This window comes from Saccopteryx bilineata, chromosome 8 (assembly GCF_036850765.1).
Source record: "Saccopteryx bilineata isolate mSacBil1 chromosome 8, mSacBil1_pri_phased_curated, whole genome shotgun sequence".
Classification (NCBI taxonomy): domain Eukaryota; kingdom Metazoa; phylum Chordata; class Mammalia; order Chiroptera; family Emballonuridae; genus Saccopteryx; species Saccopteryx bilineata.
Window position 1 is genome coordinate 72735930 of NC_089497.1, and position 21199 is coordinate 72757128.

The 21199-nt window shown below is 44.7% G+C and overlaps 1 protein-coding gene and 1 long non-coding RNA gene across 7 annotated transcripts in view; both read right to left on the bottom strand.

Moving 5' to 3' along the window:
* LOC136312017 (uncharacterized) overlaps nt 1–21199 on the bottom strand; it is a 128088-nt gene that overhangs the window by 28499 nt on the left and 78390 nt on the right. For all 6 annotated transcript variants that reach the window (XR_010726867.1, XR_010726868.1, XR_010726870.1 and 3 more), the window contains exon 3: nt 14991–15273. This is a non-coding gene — a long non-coding RNA (uncharacterized lncRNA). The remainder of the gene's footprint in view (nt 1–14990; nt 15274–21199) is intronic.
* SOX2 (SRY-box transcription factor 2) lies at nt 1308–2703 on the bottom strand. Its single transcript, XM_066241556.1, has one exon. The coding sequence runs from the start codon at nt 2555–2557 to the stop codon at nt 1595–1597; it is 963 nt and encodes a 320-aa protein (XP_066097653.1). The 5' UTR covers nt 2558–2703; the 3' UTR covers nt 1308–1594.

Consider the following 21199-nt stretch of genomic DNA (forward strand, 5'->3'; position numbering starts at 1 on the left):
CAATTATTCCGATACAAAAAGCATCATTTCCCCCTATAACCGGGTGTCCAAAGGGCCATTGTCCTGTCAAGAAAACGAAAACTAAACCAGCCATCCTGGTTCTGATCTGGATCAATATCCCATCTGCTAAGCTACCTGAAAAATTTCAGAATTGACTCCTTTTTTTGGCAACAAGTGGTGTAAATCAGTTTAAGTCCCCATCATGCTTATTCATGCTGCTTAGGAAAGGAGGGGGTGGATTTACAATATATATCTCTAGTTTCTATTTTAGAAATGATATAAGCATTTCAATTTTTCGAGTACTTACTCGATCATCCAGCCATTTATTTGTTGCTGTTAACATTCGCACATGCTACTGGAATAGAACACCAAGGTTTTAGGTGTTTTTCTTTCCTGGCTGGGCACAGCATATTCCCCGAGGAGTTATGTATAATCAGTGTTATCCAAATAAATGAAAAGACTCAGAATAATTTCAGTGTCCATATTTCCAAAATTTATTTATCTCAAACTGTGCATAATGGAGTAAAAACTTAAGTTGAAAATGTACCTGTTATAAGGATGGTATTAGTTCAAATATATACATGGATTCTCGGCAGACTGATTCAAATAATACAGAGCCGAATCTTTAAAATACAACTACGGAAAATAAAGGGGGGAAACCTTAAAATATCACAAGAAATTTACAGAAATATTACAAACCATAAGAAAATATTTCAAACACAGTAGTTTCATTTTTTTTATCTGAACAAAATGGAAAGCTGGGAAACAAAAGCTATTATAAATTACCAGTGATGTCAACCTGCATGGCCATTTTTGCTTTGAACAGTAAGTTAAAAAATTTTTAGTACAATCTAAAACTTTTGTCCCTTTAAAGACCACGGAGATACTTTTACCAGTACTTATCCTAGTTTTTTCCTTTTGTACAATGTTTAAACAATTAAAATGTCCAAATCTGAACAATTTTCTTCTTTCCACGTTTGCAACTGTCCTAAATTTCAGCTGCAGAATCAAAATTCAGCAAGAAGCCTTTCCTTGAAAAATATTGGCAAATTCTCAGCTTATAAACAATGGACATTTTGATTGCCATGTTTATCTCGATAAATACTGTACAAAAGTTGCTCGCAAATATTAAAACATTTTTTTCGTCGCTTGGAGACTAGCTCTAAATATTATTGGTAAAGACTTTTGCAAACATACTGCAAAGCTCCTACCGTATCACTAGAAGTTTTAAAAAGTTTTGCGTAGTTTTCTTTCCTCCAGATCTATACAAGGTCCATTCCCTCGCCCTCCCCACCCACCCACCCGTTTTGTTCTGTACAAAAATAGTCCCCCAAAAAGAAGTCCAGGATCTCTCATAAAAGTTTTCTTGTCAGCATCGCGGGTTTTTTTTTTTTTTTTTTGATTGTAGATGGAATTGGTATTCTTTTTTGCAGACAGATGTCATTTGCTGTGGGTGATGACTTTTTTGTTTGTTTTGAGCGTACCGGGTTTTTCTCCATGCTGTTTCTTACTTTCCAATTGCCTCGTTTTTCTTTGAAAATCTCCCCCTCCCCCCGCCCGCCGCCGCCGCCGCCTCCAGTTCACTGTCCGGCCCTCACATGTGCGAGAGGGGCAGTGTGCCGTTAATGGCCGTGCCGGGCACGGGGCCGCTCTGGTAGTGCTGGGACATGTGCAGTCTGCTGGGGGCGGCGGGCTCCGGCACCTCGGCGCCGGGGAGGTACATGCTGATCATGTCCCGGAGGTCCCCGGCCTGGCATGGCGCCCTGGAGTGGGAGGAAGAGGTAACCACAGGGGGGCTGGAGCTGGCCTCGGACTTAACCACCGAGCCCATGGAGCCAAGCGCCATGCCAGGGGTGCCCTGCTGCGAGTAGGACATACTGTAGGTGGGCGAGCCGTTCATGTAGGTCTGCGAGCTGGTCATGGAGTTGTACTGCAGGGCGCTCACGTCGTAGCGGTGCATGGGCTGCATCTGCGCGGCGCCGTGCGCGTTGAGGCCCGGGTGCTGCGGGTAGCCCAGCTGGTCCTGCATCATGCTGTAGCTGCCGTTGCTCCAGCCGTTCATGTGCGCGTAGGTGTCCATGCGCTGGTTCACGCCCGCTCCGAGGCCGGCGCCCACCCCGACCCCACTTGCCATGCTGTTGCCGCCCGGGGCCAGCAGCCCGCCGGGCAGCGTGTACTTATCCTTCTTCATGAGCGTCTTGGTTTTCCGCCGGGGCCGGTATTTATAATCCGGGTGCTCCTTCATATGAAGCGCTCGCAGCCGCTTGGCCTCGTCAATGAAGGGCCGCTTTTCCGTCTCCGACAAAAGTTTCCACTCGGCGCCCAGGCGCTTGCTGATCTCCGAGTTATGCATCTTGGGGTTCTCCTGGGCCATCTTGCGCCGCTGCCCGCGGGACCACACCATGAAGGCGTTCATGGGCCGCTTGACGCGGTCCGGGCTGTTCTTCTGGTTGCCGCCCGCTGCCGCCGCGGCGGTGGAGTTGCCGCCGCCGCCGCCGCCCCCCGAAGTTTGCTGTGGGCCCGGCGGCTTCAGCTCCGTCTCCATCATGTTGTACATGCGGGCGCTGTGCGCGGGCCCGGCCCGCCGGCGGCCGCCGACCCTCGGCCCGGCCGGGACTTTGGGGGCCCGCGGGCGGGGGGAGAGGAGGAGGGGAGGCGGGCGGGGGTGTCGGGAGCGCAGGGCTCCTCGAGGAAAATCAGACGAAGAATAATTTGGGGGAAGAAAAGAGAGAGAGGCAAACTGGAATCAGGATAAAAAAAAAAAAAAAAACAACGCTTCCCTCCTCTTCTGGCCGATCCTGCCGCCGCCGATGATTGTTATTATTTTTTGGAAAGGCTTAAGCCTGGGGCTCAAACTTCTCTCCCTTTCTTTCTCTCTCCTCTTCTTTCTCTCAGTCCTAGTCTTAAAGAGGCAGCAAACTACTTTCCCCCTTTTGCAAACACTCTTCTCTGCCTTGACAACTCCTGATACTTTTTTGAACAAGTTAATAGACAACCATCCATGTGACGGGGGCTGTCAGGGAATAAATGGGTTTCCAGCGACCAATCAGCGTGCGGCGGCTCCTCACTCGAGCCCAGCCTCGCCGCCGGGTTTTGCATGAAAGGGGGCGGGGCTTGCGGCGCCGCGGGCCGCACGGGGGAAGCAGGGGGACGAGGGGGAAGCAGGGAGGGGGGAGGCGGCTCTCACAGCCGGCTTGCCAGCCACTGAGAAACCTTTGTATCCCCTCTCGCAGCAACAGGTCACACCACACGCCTTTTCGAAGGAAGTGGATAAACAGCACTAAGCCTGCGATTTTTTCCTTTAAACTTAATGCTGATTTACTTTTTGTTGCGGGCTGCTGAAATGAGGAAGGGGCGCGGGAAGCCACTAAGGTGTGTGTGTGTGGGGGGGGGGGGTCAGGGCAGAGTGAGTGATTCAGGGCGACTATCCTACTAGTATTTCAGGAAACAGGCAATACTTTCGTTAGTGTGTTATTGTTCTTTGGCTCCTCCACACATTTCCCCCCAACTGCAGCCTCTCTAGTGCTTCCTCTCCCTACCCTTGCTCTTCCCTTGCCCCTCTTTCTCCACAGGTGCCTACTCCCCCTCACCCTCTCCTCACCCTGTCCCGACAAGAAGTTAGGAAGCCGAGTGCTCTGTCCTCAAAACCCGCCCAGCTTCCACATAGTTTGCTCAGTTTTAAAAACAAACCCTGTTTGGACTGTAAGGCCGAGTCCAGAGCTGAGGCCAGACAGGCCCCGGGTAAGCTGCTGCAACCACACTCTTCCCTGCCCTACTCAGCTCAGGCGTAGGAAACCACAGTTTGTCCGCTTACACCCAGCCACATCTCCCACAAGGCTTTTCTCCATTCAGTCGGTGTAAAGGGGATGCTCGTCCTCTCCCCATATTCCTGCTGAGCCTCTCCCAAAGAAGGATTTTAGTTGTGCCAGTTTCAAAAGGAGGCTGGGGGATGAAAGCGCTCAGCCGAAGGACGTTCAGAAAGTGCAGGCTATGGGGGAGTTCAGAAAGTGCAGGCTATGGGGGAGTGTTAGCTCAACTTCCTGGCATGCCGTGGCACTGTATGTAGTGGGCATTTGGGCCGCACTCACAAACTCCCTCCCACGCAGAGTTCCCAGGACTCAAGCAGCACCAGTCCTGGCATTCCCTCCAGGGACTTCATTGCCCGGTTTGCCCGGGTTTGGGGCTGCGCTCGGAGGGGACTCTAGGCCTGAAAGGTTGGGTGGTGTTCACCAGGCACAGGTGCAGGCAATGCAAGAGGGAAGAAAGCGACCAGGACTGGGGAACGGGGGAGCCCAGCAAGGCCCGGGCTGGAGGAGGATGGGCTGGGGGCGGGGGTAGGGGCTCAGAAATCCTGCCTGCCCAGGACCCAAGAGGGTAATTTTAGCCGCTCTCCCATTGTCTGGACGTAAAGATTTCAATAGGTAGGCGCTCAATGCGGAGAGCAATGGCAGCACGTCCGTTACAAATAGGTAGTTTTGTTTCTCTTGTTGTCGCTACACGGAGTCAAACAAAGCCCCGTCTAAGTTTCCTTCCACTCTCTTGTTGGGATCTTTGTAGCTAAAATGCACTTGACTACAAAGGAGGGGGGGCGAGAGGAAAAAAAAACCTGATGCCATTTCTTTTTTATAAAGGGCTTAAACCATCAGGGTTACTTATTTTCTTTCTTCTGTAACACTCTCTCCGCCCCCTCCTCCCCTGATACACCCTTACTCACCCTAAGAAAATGTACTGAATAGTATCTGTCGGCCACGTTCCATTTATTATCTTTACAAAACTTTGCACTGTTTTGTTCCTTACTAACCTTCCCATAACCGTCATCACCCCCACTCCAACTTCTTCAATCCCTGCTTACTAAGCTTTTCTGTTCTAGGCAAACTCAAGATAAGTATGCTCACTGGAAAGACAGAAAAGTCGAGAAAAATAATCCTGCAGCAAACTTTCTTAACAAATTATTTACAGTCAAACCCCAGCACCCCCCCCCCCCCCCTCCAACTACTATCCCGGAGCTTCTCCTTTTCCGCTTAAGTTATGGTTTTAGTTCTTGGGAACCCTGGTAAGGAAGAGACTGCCTTCTCGAAACGCACACGTATGTCACTCTTCAAAAATAAAGCAATGTCTTCTGTTTATTCGAGGTGTAATGTTAAACTAATCACGGACATGAAGACTAGGAAGGAGAAAAGGTTGCGTGGATCTGGAGAAGGCGGCCACTGGCTTTTCAGTGCGTCTTGGTTTCAGGGACGTGGCTGGTGCGCCCCCTACTGGTAGATTCGCTTTTCCAAGACTATAGTTTTTACCTTTAAAAGAAGGTGTTTGGAAATAAAGCAAAGAACATTAGGGGGATGGGAGGAAATCAAATTAATTACACGTAATCTAAACAAAAGAAAAGTTAACATATTATATAAGCTATAAAACCAAATCATATGAATCAGATTTAATTTGCTTAACTAGAAATGTACATATATAACCTCGCGATAAGTGAGAGGTTAAACCATGGGTAAAAGAGGTACAAATAATGAGTTTCAACATATGAATGAATTATGATTGTCCACACGCCACGAAAGGTAAGCCAAACATTCACTTTATGGCTGTGTATGCATTGGTCTGTGCTTAGTAGCATTATTCCAAAGACGAGGGGAGGGAGTAAGCTATAGATAAGTAAGTTTGAAGATAAAACCAAAGTCTTGGTATGAATAGTGGTGGAATATATGTATTAAAATAAATATTAATAACAGATGGTTATAGAAGCAAATGTTTTTAATCTTTCTCAAGGAGTAGTAGTAAGAAGCACAAATTTTTCCTTGGGATGATATAATAAAAGCTTTTATACATTCTCAGATGCATGTGTTTGTGCCTGAACTGTATAATAATTCATTTAAGAGGTTAAAGGGGCTGGCTAGGTCTTTTGTTAATTGCTTTTATCATATAATAAGCTATAGAAATATATTACAATTGTGTTATCAGTGGTTGCATTTATTTACAGCTTTATTTTAATTAAGCCTGTTGTACTTATCAAGGCAATAAACTAACTGTCTAGTGTTTATGCATAATAACGTACTATGAAAATAAGATTAAGAAGATGGTGATAGCAGAAAAAATGTTCTCATTAGATTTTTTTTTTAGAGCATATGCATTTAAAAAATCACATCACCAGCCACTCTATTTCAATCCAGCATCATCACTGGCCCCTAAATATAATAATAACTATAACAATCACAATAGATGATAGAAGCAGTACTGTTTTAGGTTTATAACAGATGGCCACAGTACTAATAACAATGTACCATTGACTACTAGGGAATCTAAATAAGACTTGGAAGAGGGTGCTTCATCCTCCAAAAATTTAACGTGTTGCCATTGGCATAATTTATGAAAACTGAAAGTGCTTAATAAAGAGACTGTGACATCTCCTTTCCATAGGCAGCAAAAAACGCACACTTTAAGAGCCAGATTAGAAATTAAGAATAAAAATGCCTAATTCCTGGGATATTCTCATTTGATTTTGTTTGTTCTACTACAGGCCCCAGCCAAATGTCCTTGACTGATTAAGTGTAGCTCAATTTTATTTAAAAATCTTTTGCACTGATATTTTTCTCCTAAACTCCCTTCATCCCTTCTGAAGTATTATATCTAAAGCCAACTAACAATTTTGTGGATAGGGGACTGTAGACTTATTTTTTCTCCTTAGTGGCAAATAGAGGTTTAACTTGCAGTAATTAGGTGAGAACTAGCCAAGCATCTTACTATTATGATGCTTGTTAAAAAAACGCTTCTTTTCTGCATCTGCATTTGAGTGTGTTCCCCTCCTCTCTTAATCTTCTTATGGAAATGAAGGCAAACGGCAGGGAACCTGCCGAGTCTTGGAGAATGTCCTTGTTAACTGGAATTTCTCAGCATTGCTAATTAGCAGAGTTTGACGACGACCACCAGTATTGGGGGAAAGCTCTGTTTAACCACTCACAAACCATTCTGAGGAAGAGCAGACTAATTTTATTTTGTAATTAAAATCTGAAAAGGGCCCTATTTGACAGTTAGGTCTATGAGAGTTTTATCTCCCCGTGAAATAATTACTGCCTTGATAACTCAATTTTCTGAAAAATGTCAACTGTGGGCTCCAAAAGTTTTAATTTCATTACATAAGGAAAAACAGAGAAAAAAAATAGAAGAAAATGTACAGAAAGGCTTTCTAATTCTGGAAGTAGTTAAATGTATTAGAAGTCAGATTTGGCCAAATGAGTTTTTTTTCTTCCCTTTTTTTCACGTTTCCTCCAGATCCTAACCTTCCAGCTACCTCCCCTGAAACCGACCACAGCAATGACCATACTACAGTGAGAGAGATCATACCAATGTGATACGCCAGAGGCAATTACAACTAAAAAGAGAAGTACAGCAAGTCAAGAAAATTTCCTGATTTGAAAGCCAAAAATAAAGGAAAATTCTAATGTTTAGGACAATGCTGGGGCAATTTTGTAAGATGAGATTTTATTGATATTTATTCCCTAACACAAGAAAACTGAAAATTACAGAGTAAGAAGACTGGTATAAGCCAATTTTTAAAATGTTTCCTTTTCCAAACTAAATCGCAAAAACACTTCAGTCACTCCAAATTGGAGCATGCCACAAGACTTCCAGAATGATCAACACTTGATTCTCCAAGATTTATGAAACAAACACAGATAAATGGAGATAAAGAAAGGTATTAGAGGATTTCTTTTCCTTAAGAAAGCATCACTTATTAAAAAAAAAAAAAGACATGCTGAAAAAAGAAAGTTGAAAAGTAAGAGCAAAAATTAGAATAGAATTGTCCTGTGATCAAACTACATTTGCTTTAGATAACTGTAAAGGATCCCTCCCAGGAAATCCTAGAGGGGACAATTCAATTTTTATAGAGCAATTTTCAAAATGATAGAAACTCTTTCATCTACATTTCCTTTGTTTTCTTCCCATTGCCAAACTTGTCAGATTTTGGAAGTGTGAAGGGTTATTGATGGGAACTGTAATAAATATTTCTAGGTGATACAAAGACAAGTATATACCTCTGTCCCTCTTTATTTACTAAGGCATAGATAGGCATATGGATGCATAGTAGACTGGCAATTTAAAATTGCTCAATCATATTTTTTTCTGGTTGTCTGTCCCTTCAGCACCTTGCTTTTAATTTCTAGAAGTGGTATTACACATAACAAATGAACAAGGGGATAACAAATGTTATGTCAGTCCAGACCCAATTTCACCAAATAATTTCACTCAAGAGCTGTAAGGACCCTTGAAACCTAAGGAATGCAGAGCTATTCTGCATTCAGCTCCTTTTTATACCCATTCTCTCTCATCTAATCTCCACTGATGAAATAAACACATTTTAAAAAGAATTCAGTAGTTAGAAAATTAAATACCTTTTCATTTTTAAGTTATAGCAATAAAAATAATATAATCACTTATGTATGTCTACAGGGCTATATATAATAACCATCATATTGCTTATAACTTTACATATATATATGTCCATCCTACAGATATTCCAGCTGAAATATTTTCTGGAAAAAGTGATTTATACTTCACAATTTCATTTCATTTCTGAACTACCAAGTAATTTTAACATAAAGTTTTGTTTGTGCTCTACAGTTGTCCAGGGGGAAAAACAACATGCCCATTAAACGATCTAATTATTTAAAATAGAAATTCCTTTTAAATAAAAAGACAACCTAAACATTTAAAGAACTGTCACCAGTGCTTTTCAGCTGCATTAAAAAGAAAAAGAAAAAGAAAAAAACCCTATTATTTTTATTTTAAAAATTAGGAAAAGGGAATGAAAAACCTGGCAAATAGATCACCAGGAACTACAACTGGCCCCAAAAAAACCATGGGCTGGTTCACATCTCTAAATCATTGCTTGGAAGTCTAAATTCATATCTCCCTGACTGACCATCCCATCTTGTATAATTAATCATACCAAAGGAAAGGGGCTTCCTCAGAATCCTAATTACCCAGTGACTAAAACTGTCACCCTCATTTTAGAAAAAAGAAGATTGTTTTAAATTCTCCAACTGTGATTATTTCATTTAGTTGTGACCACAACTTTTGTGGGGAAAAGAAACCTAAATGACGCATGAACGCCACCCCAATGAGCGTCAGGCTGCACAATCACTGCACTGACAACCCACCAAGCAGGAAGACCGTGTTGCCCTTGTCCCGGCCCCTTCCAGGCTGCAGCGATAGGAATTTAGTTTTCTTTTGTAGAAGTTTATATACTGCTCACAAAAATTAGAGGATATTTCAAAATTAATATGAAGCTATAAAATATCCCCTAATTTTTGTGAGCAGTATAATTGGACATAATAAAAACTCACATAAAGTGGTAAAACTCAACTATCTCAGAGGGCAGAGGTGTTTGGGACCTCAAAAAGTAAGTTGGGGAAATAAATTGGATCTGCTTAAGGGATAGGAATAGTATCAAAGCAAAAGGGAGAAAGTCTTTTACCTGTTTACATGAAAAGCTGAAAGCTAGTCATTGAAAAAAAAAATCACCCTACAATCACCATCAGCCCTATATAAAACTATTACCCACTTTCTTTTTTCAAAGATTTGCAGCTGTGGCTCACCCTAGAAAGTACTCTAAATCAAAGTGTACATCCATCCTGGGCGGGCTGGCATCCTCAGGGCCTCCCATTGACATCTGGAGCCCTCTCCCAAAAGCTCTTCTGGCCTCAAAAGAAATGTCTGAGAAGTCTGCCTTCCCAGGGGCCCACTTCTGCTCACCCCCTAGCGCCGCCCCCCCCCTTCCAACTCTGGCTCAAATAGAGTTGGGCTTCCAAACCCATCCCAATAGAATTCTCAGATCGCTAGCCTGATAATCTTTAAAGGCTCTTTGCGAGCTGGGGCTCTGACTTTTATCTCCCCTCCAACCCTTCTTCCCTTTTTGTAGGCTGCCCCCACTCCTTCCCCCTCCCCCCTTAATTTGAAGATCATTGACATGATAGGCTGTAATGAGTCCTTAAGAAACTGTTATGATCTACAGTTGACAATCTCTGCACCTAATTCACAGATTATTGACAATCACCATGGGCTCAATGGTGTCAAGTTGTACTTGTGGTTTCAACACCTTTCAGCAACCCACACAGCAGCTGGGCCATGGATGAGGACCCACAGTCTGGCAGCGTTTATCTGCCGGTTGAGTGGTGGAGCGGTACGGTTCTGTCTATATCTCAGCTCCTTCACGCCTGGCTGCGCTTTCTCCCTGGTGTCTTCATCTATCTCAGGGTTGGGTCAAGAAACTAAAGTATCTTCAAAGTTTAAAAACAAAGTAAAACAGCAAACCTAATAAATGGGGGTTTATCCCTGAATCTCGGTCCTGATAATCATTTTCTCCACGCCCCAGTAGCTAACAAAGTCCAAGCCAAATATACTGGCCTTTCAAAGTGAGGCTGGGTTCACCAAGAAAGATGTGGTGGAGAGAAGGAGTTGAGGACTTGGCACGACTCGCTGGGCCCAGGCTACACTGGCCCATCCTCCTGGATCGCCCTCGGAATCGGGCGAGTTTGACTCCTTACAAAACAGGGCGCCCAGCCAACGGGCGTGGGCTCAGGCCTGGACGCGGGGACCAGAGACCAAAAGCACGCCCGCCCCGCCCCTCAAAGGGCTCTCGGCGGCGCGGGAAAGCGCTGCGGTTGGCAGCCCCGGCCTGCCCGCTCCTCAGGAGTCCTCTCTGCCTGCTCCCCGGTCCCCGAGGTGGCAAGGCCGCCGTGCTGCTGGCGGAGGTGGGGTGCAGGACCCGGCTGGGGCTGCGGCCGCTTCCCACCACAGAAACGACCCTGCTCTGGGAGAGCCGGGGGTCTGCCCAGGCCTAGGCCACCGCTTCTTCAGTTCTCTTTTCTGAAGTAGGAGCGCGCTTCCTCCTGGGGTCCCTGGACGTCGGGGACTCACTGCCCGCCCGCCCGCAGCCAGGTGCGGCTCCTCCCCCCGGCTTCTCGCTGGAACCCCCGAGGGGGCGGAACGGGGTCGAAGTCTCCCAGCCTCTGCTATTGCAAATTCTACGTCGTTTCCGAACTGCAGGCGTATACCCTATTTTGTGGGTCGCTTCAGAGGTTCTGCTAGGTTCGGCTTCCCCACGCCGCGGGCAGCCTTGGACCGCGGATGTCAGAGTATCGCTTGTTACCTTACGGGGTTGGCGCTGGTTCCAAAGCTGGCCCAGACTTAATATCACTGCAGTGGTACCGGTCTTTGGTGAAACAAGGGGTAGGGGTGTGTCTGTAGCAGGGGATCCCGCTTGCTCATTTCGATAGAATTCCGAAATCAAAAACCTTGATTCTTTTCCTGCCACAATATCCGAACTAACTTACTGAGAGACTTAAGCTGAGATTCAACTCTGGAATCAGATGAAGAAGTCATCTCTCATCGCACTAAACTGTTTTCAGCAATTCCCCCTAAAACTCAATCTCGCATCTGCTGATTTGGGAAGGTGGAAGAAATAAACCCAAGATCAACATGAACAACTTTCGTAGCCACAGTAAAAATGTTTAAAAAAGTAATTGTTTGAACATTTAGCTGTTTTCTTTCAATTAGCAAACTCAAAGAAAAAAAAGCAAGCTCTAAACTTCTTAAGGTTTTTACCTAAAGATTCTAAAAATGAAAATTGTAAGTTCATCCCTGATGATCGCAATCATAAAACACCTTGCTGAGATCATATCTGCTCATTTAATACACGAGTTGTTTCAATTTTACTGTATTTTAAACACTAAATAAACCCATTATTTTCCCATTGTTTTAAGTTAAAAGAATGTCTCGTTTTTAGTTTATCTGTCCGAAAGAAAGCAGCGTGTGCTTTTGTTTTCACTTGACCACCAAAGAAAAAGTCAAAGCTCTTTCTTATGTAGACAGGTACTGTAAAAACAATCCTCTTTCCCCTAGGATAATTTGAATTCCTGTCAATAAAAATGATGAATTTCAAAAGAAAATATTCTTTATCATGGGTACACTTTCCCTGAAATCCTAAGTCTGAGATAAAGGAAGAAACGTGTCAGGCACCTGTTTCTTAAGTAATATCTGGAATTTATCCGCTAGCTGGAAAGGAAAAGTTTGATCAAGATTGGTTTGGGGGATGGGAACATTCAAAGAACAGACTGGCTTTTAAAGTATATTTTGAAAAAAATAAAATAAAAAGGAGCAAATATTTTGTTTACTCAGAGATTCAGTTGTAATACTTGAAGGACCTCTAATGGTCTTCAAAAAGCTGCTGACAACGTCCAAATGGCAAGCACTACCCTCAGTTTTATTTTTTGAATGCAACTTGAACGTGAGATGTAACTATGGCTTGGTTCTTCCCTGCTACAGAAGAAATATTTTAAATCATACTTCTCTACCTGTTTTACTGTCGCTGAATCTATAATAAGAGTCCCAAACCCAAAGGGGGGTAGGGAATGGCTGGGATGTAAGTTGCAGGAATAGGCCAGTCTTTACTTTTAAACTGAATTAAAATTGTATTATCTCCTTTTAATATTTATTGGATTAAGGTTATTATCTTTAAAGAATATAAAAACTTGTTCCTTCGCCCCATCCTCTTTTTGGAGGGTAATAAAGAGTTGTATCTAACCCCAGAGCAAGGTTCTAGCGATTTCCAGGACTGGCGCTGCGCAGCTCCTACTGTGTCCAACAGGGGGCGCTGGGCACGAACCTGCGCAGCGGCTCAGCGCCGCTTCACATCTGAGTCCGATTTCAGCCCCGGAAACCGAAAGCCGCTCGCGGGGTCGAGTACAGAGCTTTAGTCTTTGTGGATAAAAAGAGATTAAAGGCTAAATTCTTTTTTGGGTGTGTGTGTGTGTGTGTGTGTGTGTGTGTGTGTGTGTGTGTGTGTGTGTGTAGGGGGTGGTTATCAATTTTAACCAACTACGAAAATGTAGAGCTCTTTATGCTTTGATGTTCTCATAAAGAAACTCCTATCGGTTGAGGAATTACACGGTTTCTGAGCCAACTCTGCAGCTATAGTGTGGGGGAATTATTTAATTAAAAATATATTTTTCCATCTGTTCACATGATCTTTTTAGAAGTCTTAAAAGCTGACACTGATCCCTTTGGCCTGTTAACCCTGCCCCAAGTTTCAAATACTTTAGCTATTTCGAAGGCCCTTCTATTAATTTGAAGGAGGGAAAAAAAGAGACCCAAATATTTAAATCCTTCTCCCCCCCCCAAACAGTTACTTCTCTGCATCCTTCCCCCCTTTTCTTTCTTTAACAGGAGCTTTTATGTGACTGACACGTTTCACACTGCCGATTCTGCAAAGCCAGGTATAACTGACATGAAGCGGCTCTTACAAAAAATCTGATGTTGGACTACATACTACCCATGTATAAGATGAAATCTAAATAAAATTGTATCCATCTAACCCCTCCCCAACTAAAACAAAACAAAACAAAACAAGAAAAAAAAAAAACACCCTTCACCTGTATTTAAATAGCGTGTCTTTAATTACAGCAGTTGGGGATGCATGAGGCTGAAATGAAATTAGCCGTCATTACCAGTCCTTTAACTCTGTGGTGCTTTTGATCAGCACTAAATTAGCTTTCCAGTCCTAACAAAGACTCTACAGCAAGCAGTGGGCTGTAAATAAGACAGCGCGACCTGCCCTCAACACCTTTTCTCTTGTCAATCATAGCTCTATCATTCAGCCCAAGATTAACCTTTATCTACCAAATTAAAAGAAAAAAAAAAGAACGAAAGAAAGAAGAAAAAGAAAAAAGAAAAAGGAGGCGTGAAGGAAAGCCCCCTGACCACCACATGTCGCAATAACAGAGGTTCCTAAGAGCCCCTTTTAAATTGTATTATAATGAGCCTGTGTCAGAATCTGCAATTTCCAAATCATCCCTCCCCACCCTACCCCCTACCCCACCCCCTGTATCTCTCGAGTATATTATAAGAGTTAGAATGATGTCCAGGTAGCAAAGGAATCCCTTTCCCCGAGTTATTAATTGGTTACGGGCCACCATTCCTAAATCAATTTTCCATTAGCTTCTCCTCCTCTATTAGTATAACAAAATTTTGGGAGAGGAGGGAATGCTTGAGGAGAAAATATTGATCATTTTAAGGCCTATACATAAGTTTCTGGGGGTGAAAACAATCATTTACTCCACTAATAGTGTCTAGTTTTTAAGTCTGAGGAGAAAAATATCACCAACAGCAGCAACAAAAACCCAGCTGCTTTTCCCAGTTCTGAATTAAGAAAGTAAAACATAGGTTCAAATTGCCATTAGAGGGCGCCAGAGAACAAGCCCCTAATAGCCCTCGCACAACTTCCCCGAGAAGCCCCCCTAGCTTCCAGCCTCGCCAAGGTCTGTAATTCCTTCTCAGGTAACATTTCCTGCTTATCTTGCCCTCTTGCATCTCTAGATGTCAACAACAATGTCTCCTAAGAACGAGGTGTTGCTTGTCCTTTTCCTTCTCTTTTTCACCGCCCCCCCCCCCCGCCCCCAGCCACCACCAAAATAGGTAGACGCTAGGTGAAATAGTAGCAATCCCTTAATGACATGTACCTTTCGGCTCACATCACTCTTTGCATTCGATGTAATCTCGGTCTGGAGAAGGTTCGTTGTAGGGACCAAATGCTAGAATTTAACATTGTTAAAATGGAAGCCTGAATTTTTCATTTCTGTATTTCTCTTTGGGGGCTCACAGATTTCTTCATTTTCACACACAAAAAAGAAACAAACACACCCTTGCAAGGAAATTGCTTATATTCAGCATTAAAACTGTTCAGAATAGAATAAAAAAATGTTACTTCATTTCTGCATTTGTTAAAAAAAATCAAAATTAGCGTTTAATTCCAAAAGTTAATGCTTTCAGACTTAAATCTGCCTGTGTTAAATGACTGCCACAAAGGGTATATTTCCAGATCTCTTAAAGGTTAAAAAAAAAAGAATGAGAAGGGAAGAAAGTGAGTTGGGGGTGGGTGGGTGGAGAGGAGTGAGCTAGCAGTGAATGTCAAAGTTGGGTTGCAAACTACTTACATGTCCATGCCAGATCAGGGTGTTGTCTTGTAGCAGTTTGATTGGCAGGTAAAAAAGCGAAAGAACGTGAAGGCTCCCGAGCCTCTTGTCAGCCCAAGCTAGATCACTTCTCACCGGACAGAACAGCTGAAGGGGCTTGCAATTCCCCTCTCATCCTCCATGCAAGGCACCGGAATCCATTTCGGTTTTTCTTCCCCCCAGTCTCTCCATCAGCCTCCTGCCTTCACCCGCTTCGCCTTACACCAGCCTCCAAGACCTAGCCTAGCTTTGCCACTGCAATCCCCTGCAACAAGAAAAATCGTTTATGGCTTAAAACCCCAAATGGCTGATTTTTTAAAAGAGAGAGGGAGAGGGAGAGAGAGGAGTGAGAGGGTGAGGGGGAGAGAGGGGGAGCGAGAAGAATGCACCCAGAGAACAACAAAAAAGTCAGTTATCCTAACACTGCTCTATCCCCCCCACCGTACAGAAGAAGAATAAAAAAAAAGCTTTATGTTTTTTCAGTGGGTATTCAAAGATAATTTGATGCCATTGTTTCTGCTACAGATGGTTCTTTTAAATACAATAACACGGCTCTTTGTGCAGGCTACCCACAATAAAAATCGAAAGCGTTCCCCTGAATAACCATTTTGTTCTCTCTTGTATGGGGCCAACAAAAGATGCCGTGAGGTAATGGGTTCTGTTTATTGAAGCCATAGAATAGGAGTTTGATAAAGATTTTTTTTTAAAGCAGAAGACCTTGCAAGGTCGGGCTGATCTCTTCATATCTTTTTATTAAAATATTTGTCCACTAAATTATTCCTTGGTGCAGCTGCAGGTTTTTTCCTCAATTCTTAATCAACCCAAACATCTGTCTCTTTGAGAAGGCTTTAAAAAAAATCTGCAATTGTATCAATGGTGCAGCAACCTTATCAAATCCTGAATTTTTAGGCTCAGTGCAGGCAAAGGCAATGTAGTTTCAATTCTATTTGATCCTGATGAGGAGAGGTGGAGGGTTAGGGGAGAGGAGACACACACCCCAGAGAGAGCAACGGAAGAAAACTAGTAAGGTTTTCCTCTCCCATCTTGCTGACCATGCACAACTACATGAGCCAGACACACAGATCGCTGAGGACTTGAGGTGTGCCTCCTGATCTCTGCAAGCTCCCACCCATGCCTGTGTTGGACAAGGGCTAGGCATGTTTCCTTACCATTCTAGGATGAGGGCCCAGAAGAAGGAGTGGAACAAGCTAAAGGTTAGTCTCTAGCACCCAAAGAGTCCTACTCTTGGCTCTCTTTCACACACTGCTAGCTAGTTTTGACTCACTGATCACTATCCTGTCAGGGGATTGGTGGCCACAGCCTTCCTGTTATAGCACCCTACCCCCTCAGGCTTGTTCTTCCAGTCACCCTTTTTCCTCAGTTCCATGGAAAGCATCAGCTTCCCTTCACTGGAGAAGCCCTACCACCTAGACTTAGCTGCGGTTGATACCAACTTTGAGAGTCCTGCCCATTAGGCAGGCAGGGTGTTGCAAGGGAAGGGGAAGGTGGCTAGGTTGATCTCCTGTTCTATAGGAATTGATGGCAGGGCTCTCAGGGCCTCCAATAGCCCAGAGTGACAATAATCCACTTTTCTGACATCTCTGTGTGTTTTCATTTGTGGCAAGATAACAGTCTGGGAAGATGGCTTTAATTTTAAAAAGATGTTTTCATTGGGTCTCTATCTTTGTCCCCTGCCCTACTTAGTCCTCCCTTTCTTCCCACAAACCATCCAAAATAAGAGGAAGATAACCACTCAAATGAATCCCTTGACAAAAATGACTTTAGCTTCCACTTTCCATTTTGGCAACAATAATGTTATTGGTTTATAACTGGTCTGGAACTCATCTAATAACAGATTGTCGGTGACTATTATTAGACACCAATTAAAACCTTTCCTATGAAACTTGAAAAACAAATACAAATAACAAAACGATGGACACTTTATCAGTTCAAAAGAGTGAAAGTCAGGGCAATACTAAAAGAGTTACACACATCCCAACACTGTCTGGATCAAGCAAATGTGTTTGTATAAGTATGAGTGTGTTGAGGGAAGGGGGGGCATAAGTATAAATCAAGAGTGACCTTTAATAGAGCAGGCTGAGGAATATATTCTTGTTACTTCTGGTATTGTAGGAAAGGTAGGAGACATTATGCAAAATTGAAAGTCCATAGTAGAAATACTTCTCCCATTAAAGGTGGAGTGGGAAAGGGAAAATTAAAATGTTTAATCCTGTGTTTCTTAACTTTGCACCAAAATGAAATCCACTGAAATAATGGAACGATTTCTTCCTGCTTCCCTTGTCATATTTTTTTCCTTGAACAAAAAAATTTATAAAGGATGCTGCAACCTGATTAAAAGCTATTTTTCTTTTTGATGAACTGAAATAAGAATCTGAACTGCTGTGCTCTCCATTGAGGGAGGGGTTTGGGCTGAATCTAAGTCTGTCTATAAGATGGGAGGGCATCAGTGAGTAGTCAAATGTGACTAAAGGTGAGTAAACTTTATAAACCTTATCAGTTGAATCCGTTTAATCCCAGACATAGGAAGTTTAAAATCTCTCAGTTGGCCCCACTCTCTTGTGAAGGATCAGGAAGATTTTGTGGGCAAGTGTCCAAAAGTTGTCTCAAAAGCTGTAATGCATTCTATCTGACATAGGGGAAGACTTAAGCCTTGAAAAAGTGCGGAATGTGTTAATGTGAAGGGCCAAAATGACAAACTGCCTTGGTAGGTGAGGGAGTCAAGAATTACTTGTCTGCAACTGGAAAACTACTTTTAAAATAATCTTTCTCTATCCAGAAACTAAGCTGGCAAGTCAGCTCCTTTCTCATTGGAGCAAACATACATTAAAAAAAAAAAAAAAATATTCTAGGCTATAGAAACACTTTCTGACCAGTTGGGGAAATCTTTGAGAACCGATCTATGGACTCTGTCTGAATGGGAAACTTCACCAATCCAAAGTGCTTTGGGGCCAAATCTGAACTCTCCAATTTCGCAAGTGCAAGCCACACTGGGAGATGTGGGGAGTTCATCTGGACACTCCTAGACTGGGGATGTGGTTGTGAGAGTGGCATTCAGCAGGAACCACTCAAGATGGTGAAGGAAAGAAAGGAGGGAGGAGGGGAAGGAGGGAAGGAGTGAGTGAGAAGAAATGGAGGGAGGGAGGAAAAGATAAGGTGAAGAGAGGATAAAAAAGAGGATGCAAGCGGACTAAAGGCTGAAGGGATTCAGCAAGTGGGGCACCCTGGACCTGGTTTTAAACTGGTGAGTGCTTCTCATAAGGAAACAGTATACGCACAATCAGGGTCCGGATGTTCCAGCGAACCGAAGACCACACAAATACGAGATCCACGGAGATAGCACAGTGTCATGCTTTAGCCATCAGCTAAGGCGAAAGCTGTATCTTCCTATTTATTAGCAATCAAGCATTTACCAACTGGCCGCTCTATCCGCTCCAAGTGGAACTAAGACGGACTCGGCCGGCGCCCCCGACGCTGTGGCCTGGCTGCCGGCTCTCGGGCCGCCGCCTCCGGGGCGGGTGCTCGGAGTCCCGGGGACGCCTCTGGGGGCGCTGGCGCGCCGGGCGGTAGGCCGACCTTCACGTCCCCGGCTCGGCCGCCGCCCGGCTGCCAGGTGTGGGGCTCGGAGAGGGGCGGCCCGCGCCGGGTCGGAGGGGCGCTGCTCCCCCAGCCCGTGGGGCTTATGGCCGCGAGTGCTCGGGACTATTCTGCAGGCCGTGAACGTGGTGTCCACTCAACACCATCCAGTTATTCACTTAGACAAAACGACACAACACGACACCGCCACTTGATGCACAATTCCAAGTGACGGGGGAGCGGAGCCAGGCCGAGGAAGGACTTGCTTTCAATCCAAACTCTTTGGATTCTGAAGCCTCACCCGCGGGCGCGCGCGCGTGGGAAGGGACCGGGCCCTGCTTTCGCAAAGCGCGGGCGAGCCTTCTAGGCACCCAGGAGGGGCGACCGAGGGGACAGGGGCTGAGGGTGCGCGCGTCCCCAGAGCCGCCAGCGGCCTCTAAGTTCGCGGCCCTGCGGGAGAGCAGCCCCACCCGACGCCACACGGAGCGGAGGCTCGGCGGCCGGCGGCGCCCCCGGGCCAGGCAGCAGCTGCGCCCCCAGCGGCCCGCAGGCCCTCGCGCGCCGCCCCGTTTCCCGCGCTCTCGGCCCGCACGTCCCGGCGCCGCTACGGCCCAGCCCCGTGAGGCCTTGCGCGACCGGCTGGCTCCGACAGCGGAGACCGGCTCTCGGGCCGCCCTTGCCCGTGCGTTTTTGCCGGCCTCGGGGCTGTTCCGAGGGAGGCGCAGGCGGGCTGGCCAGAGCTCCCCGAGGAGACTCGGATGTCAGAGTGACGTCGGGAACCGCTGGTCGGCGGCTCCCCGCGAGGCCAGCTGGGTTGTTCCCAGGGCGCCGCGCCTGCGGAAACGCGAGCCCCGCGTGACCCCGGAATCCTGGGGAGCGCGGGCAGGTGCGTCCTCCCAGGCTGCGCCCGAGTCACCTCCAGGAGCTCGGAATGGAAAGTCGGGCCCCGAGGGCGGAGGGCATAGAAGGGCGATGGCAAGTAACTCAGTGAGCCACGACTACCGTCGAGGTATTGCAGGTGGGAGCGAAGGCTCGAAGGCGGCCTGCTTTCTTAGTGGCCGAATACCCAGCATGGCCTTCTTTCCCACCAGTGTTCAAACTTCTGTAACTCTCTGAGGTTCCCTCAGTCTTTGTTTTATGGTAAGACTGACACCTGGGACGCAGGAAGGGTGTCCTTTTATAACTAAGAGGAAAGTTGGAGGGGGTAGCAAGGCTGATGGGGAGCGTTCATCAACGGACTTGTTACATTTCTTTGTTATATATAAAATGAACTTTTACATGCAATCACATGTTTTGTTTTTACGTGTAAACAGTATTAATTTTAAACTGTTAAGTGTTTAAATATGCCACAAGTTTGTGACTCTTTTTGTTCAATTTCTTACTTTTTCAATATATCAGAGTCTCAGTAAATGGAAACATCTCGTTTCTCAGCCTCTGAATAGCAGAGTAGTGGATGGAGTAAGAGGAAGGACCATGGGATATTTGTCTTGTGATTGTCGCTCTGGCATATGCTTTCCGGTACCATGCTTCCAAATTTTCCTCTTTGTCAATTTAAGATAAATTAACTTGCATTTTGGATAAGATATTATCATCTTCTAGACTTCAAGAATAATCATGTACGTTTTCCAAATGTACACCTTATCCAATATTGAAATTACCAGTACAGAGTTGGATTTGATAGGTATGTATCTGAACCAAAATTCACATGGTGCAACCTCATGAATATACTTGTAGACCCAGTGCAAAAGCTGTATGCAGATAAAAGTTTGAAAAGGAAACTAAAGTGATTACTGTTTACTTCTCAGAGGTCCAAGGATGAGCAGTTGTTCTGGATGGCTTACTAATACATTCTTGAAAGAGAGGAAATATTATGGTGACTATTGGGAGACAAGGAGAATGCCATTTTGAATTTTCTCTGTGGAAGGAAGTTAATGATCCAAGGAAACTGAGCCCAGGGAGAATTTCTATTTGTACCACCCCTTCCAATCCCTTCTCCTAACATTCTTTCTTAAAGAAACAGCAGCATTCTATTTGAGGTTAAAAAGAAGAAAGAACAGACTTTTAATGAACATCTATTATGTACTAGATACCTTTTCTTATCTTATTTTCAAAATAATCCTATAAAATTGAGATTATGACCCCCCCCCCCCCTCCGCTTTCATTTAACAGAGTAAAGGGACTATCTATCCAGCTGGGTTAAATAGCTCTGGTTACACAACTGAGAAAGAGTAGATCTTGGTTTCAAATCTAGCTCTATAGTTTTAAAACCTAGCCTGGTCTTTAGAATCTGGTGGACTGAGTCCAAACAGACTCAAGCAAGCATCATTGGTTCCTGACTATAGTGGATACAGGAGGAAATTGGTTGTGAACAGGTGTGACTTTGTTTTTTTCTTCTTTCCTTCCCCTGAAAGGCAGCCTCTTAATTCTGGCTCTCCTTAGGATCTTTGGTTGTGAAGAGATTGACTTGGGGCTAGAATATAAAAGTCTATGTCTTGTTCCTGTGCCAAAGTTGGACTTAGAGTTTAAGTGAATTTTCCTAATATAGGTTTCAATTGGCATCAGGTTTCAGGTTACCCATAGGCTGACTTGATCAGGAT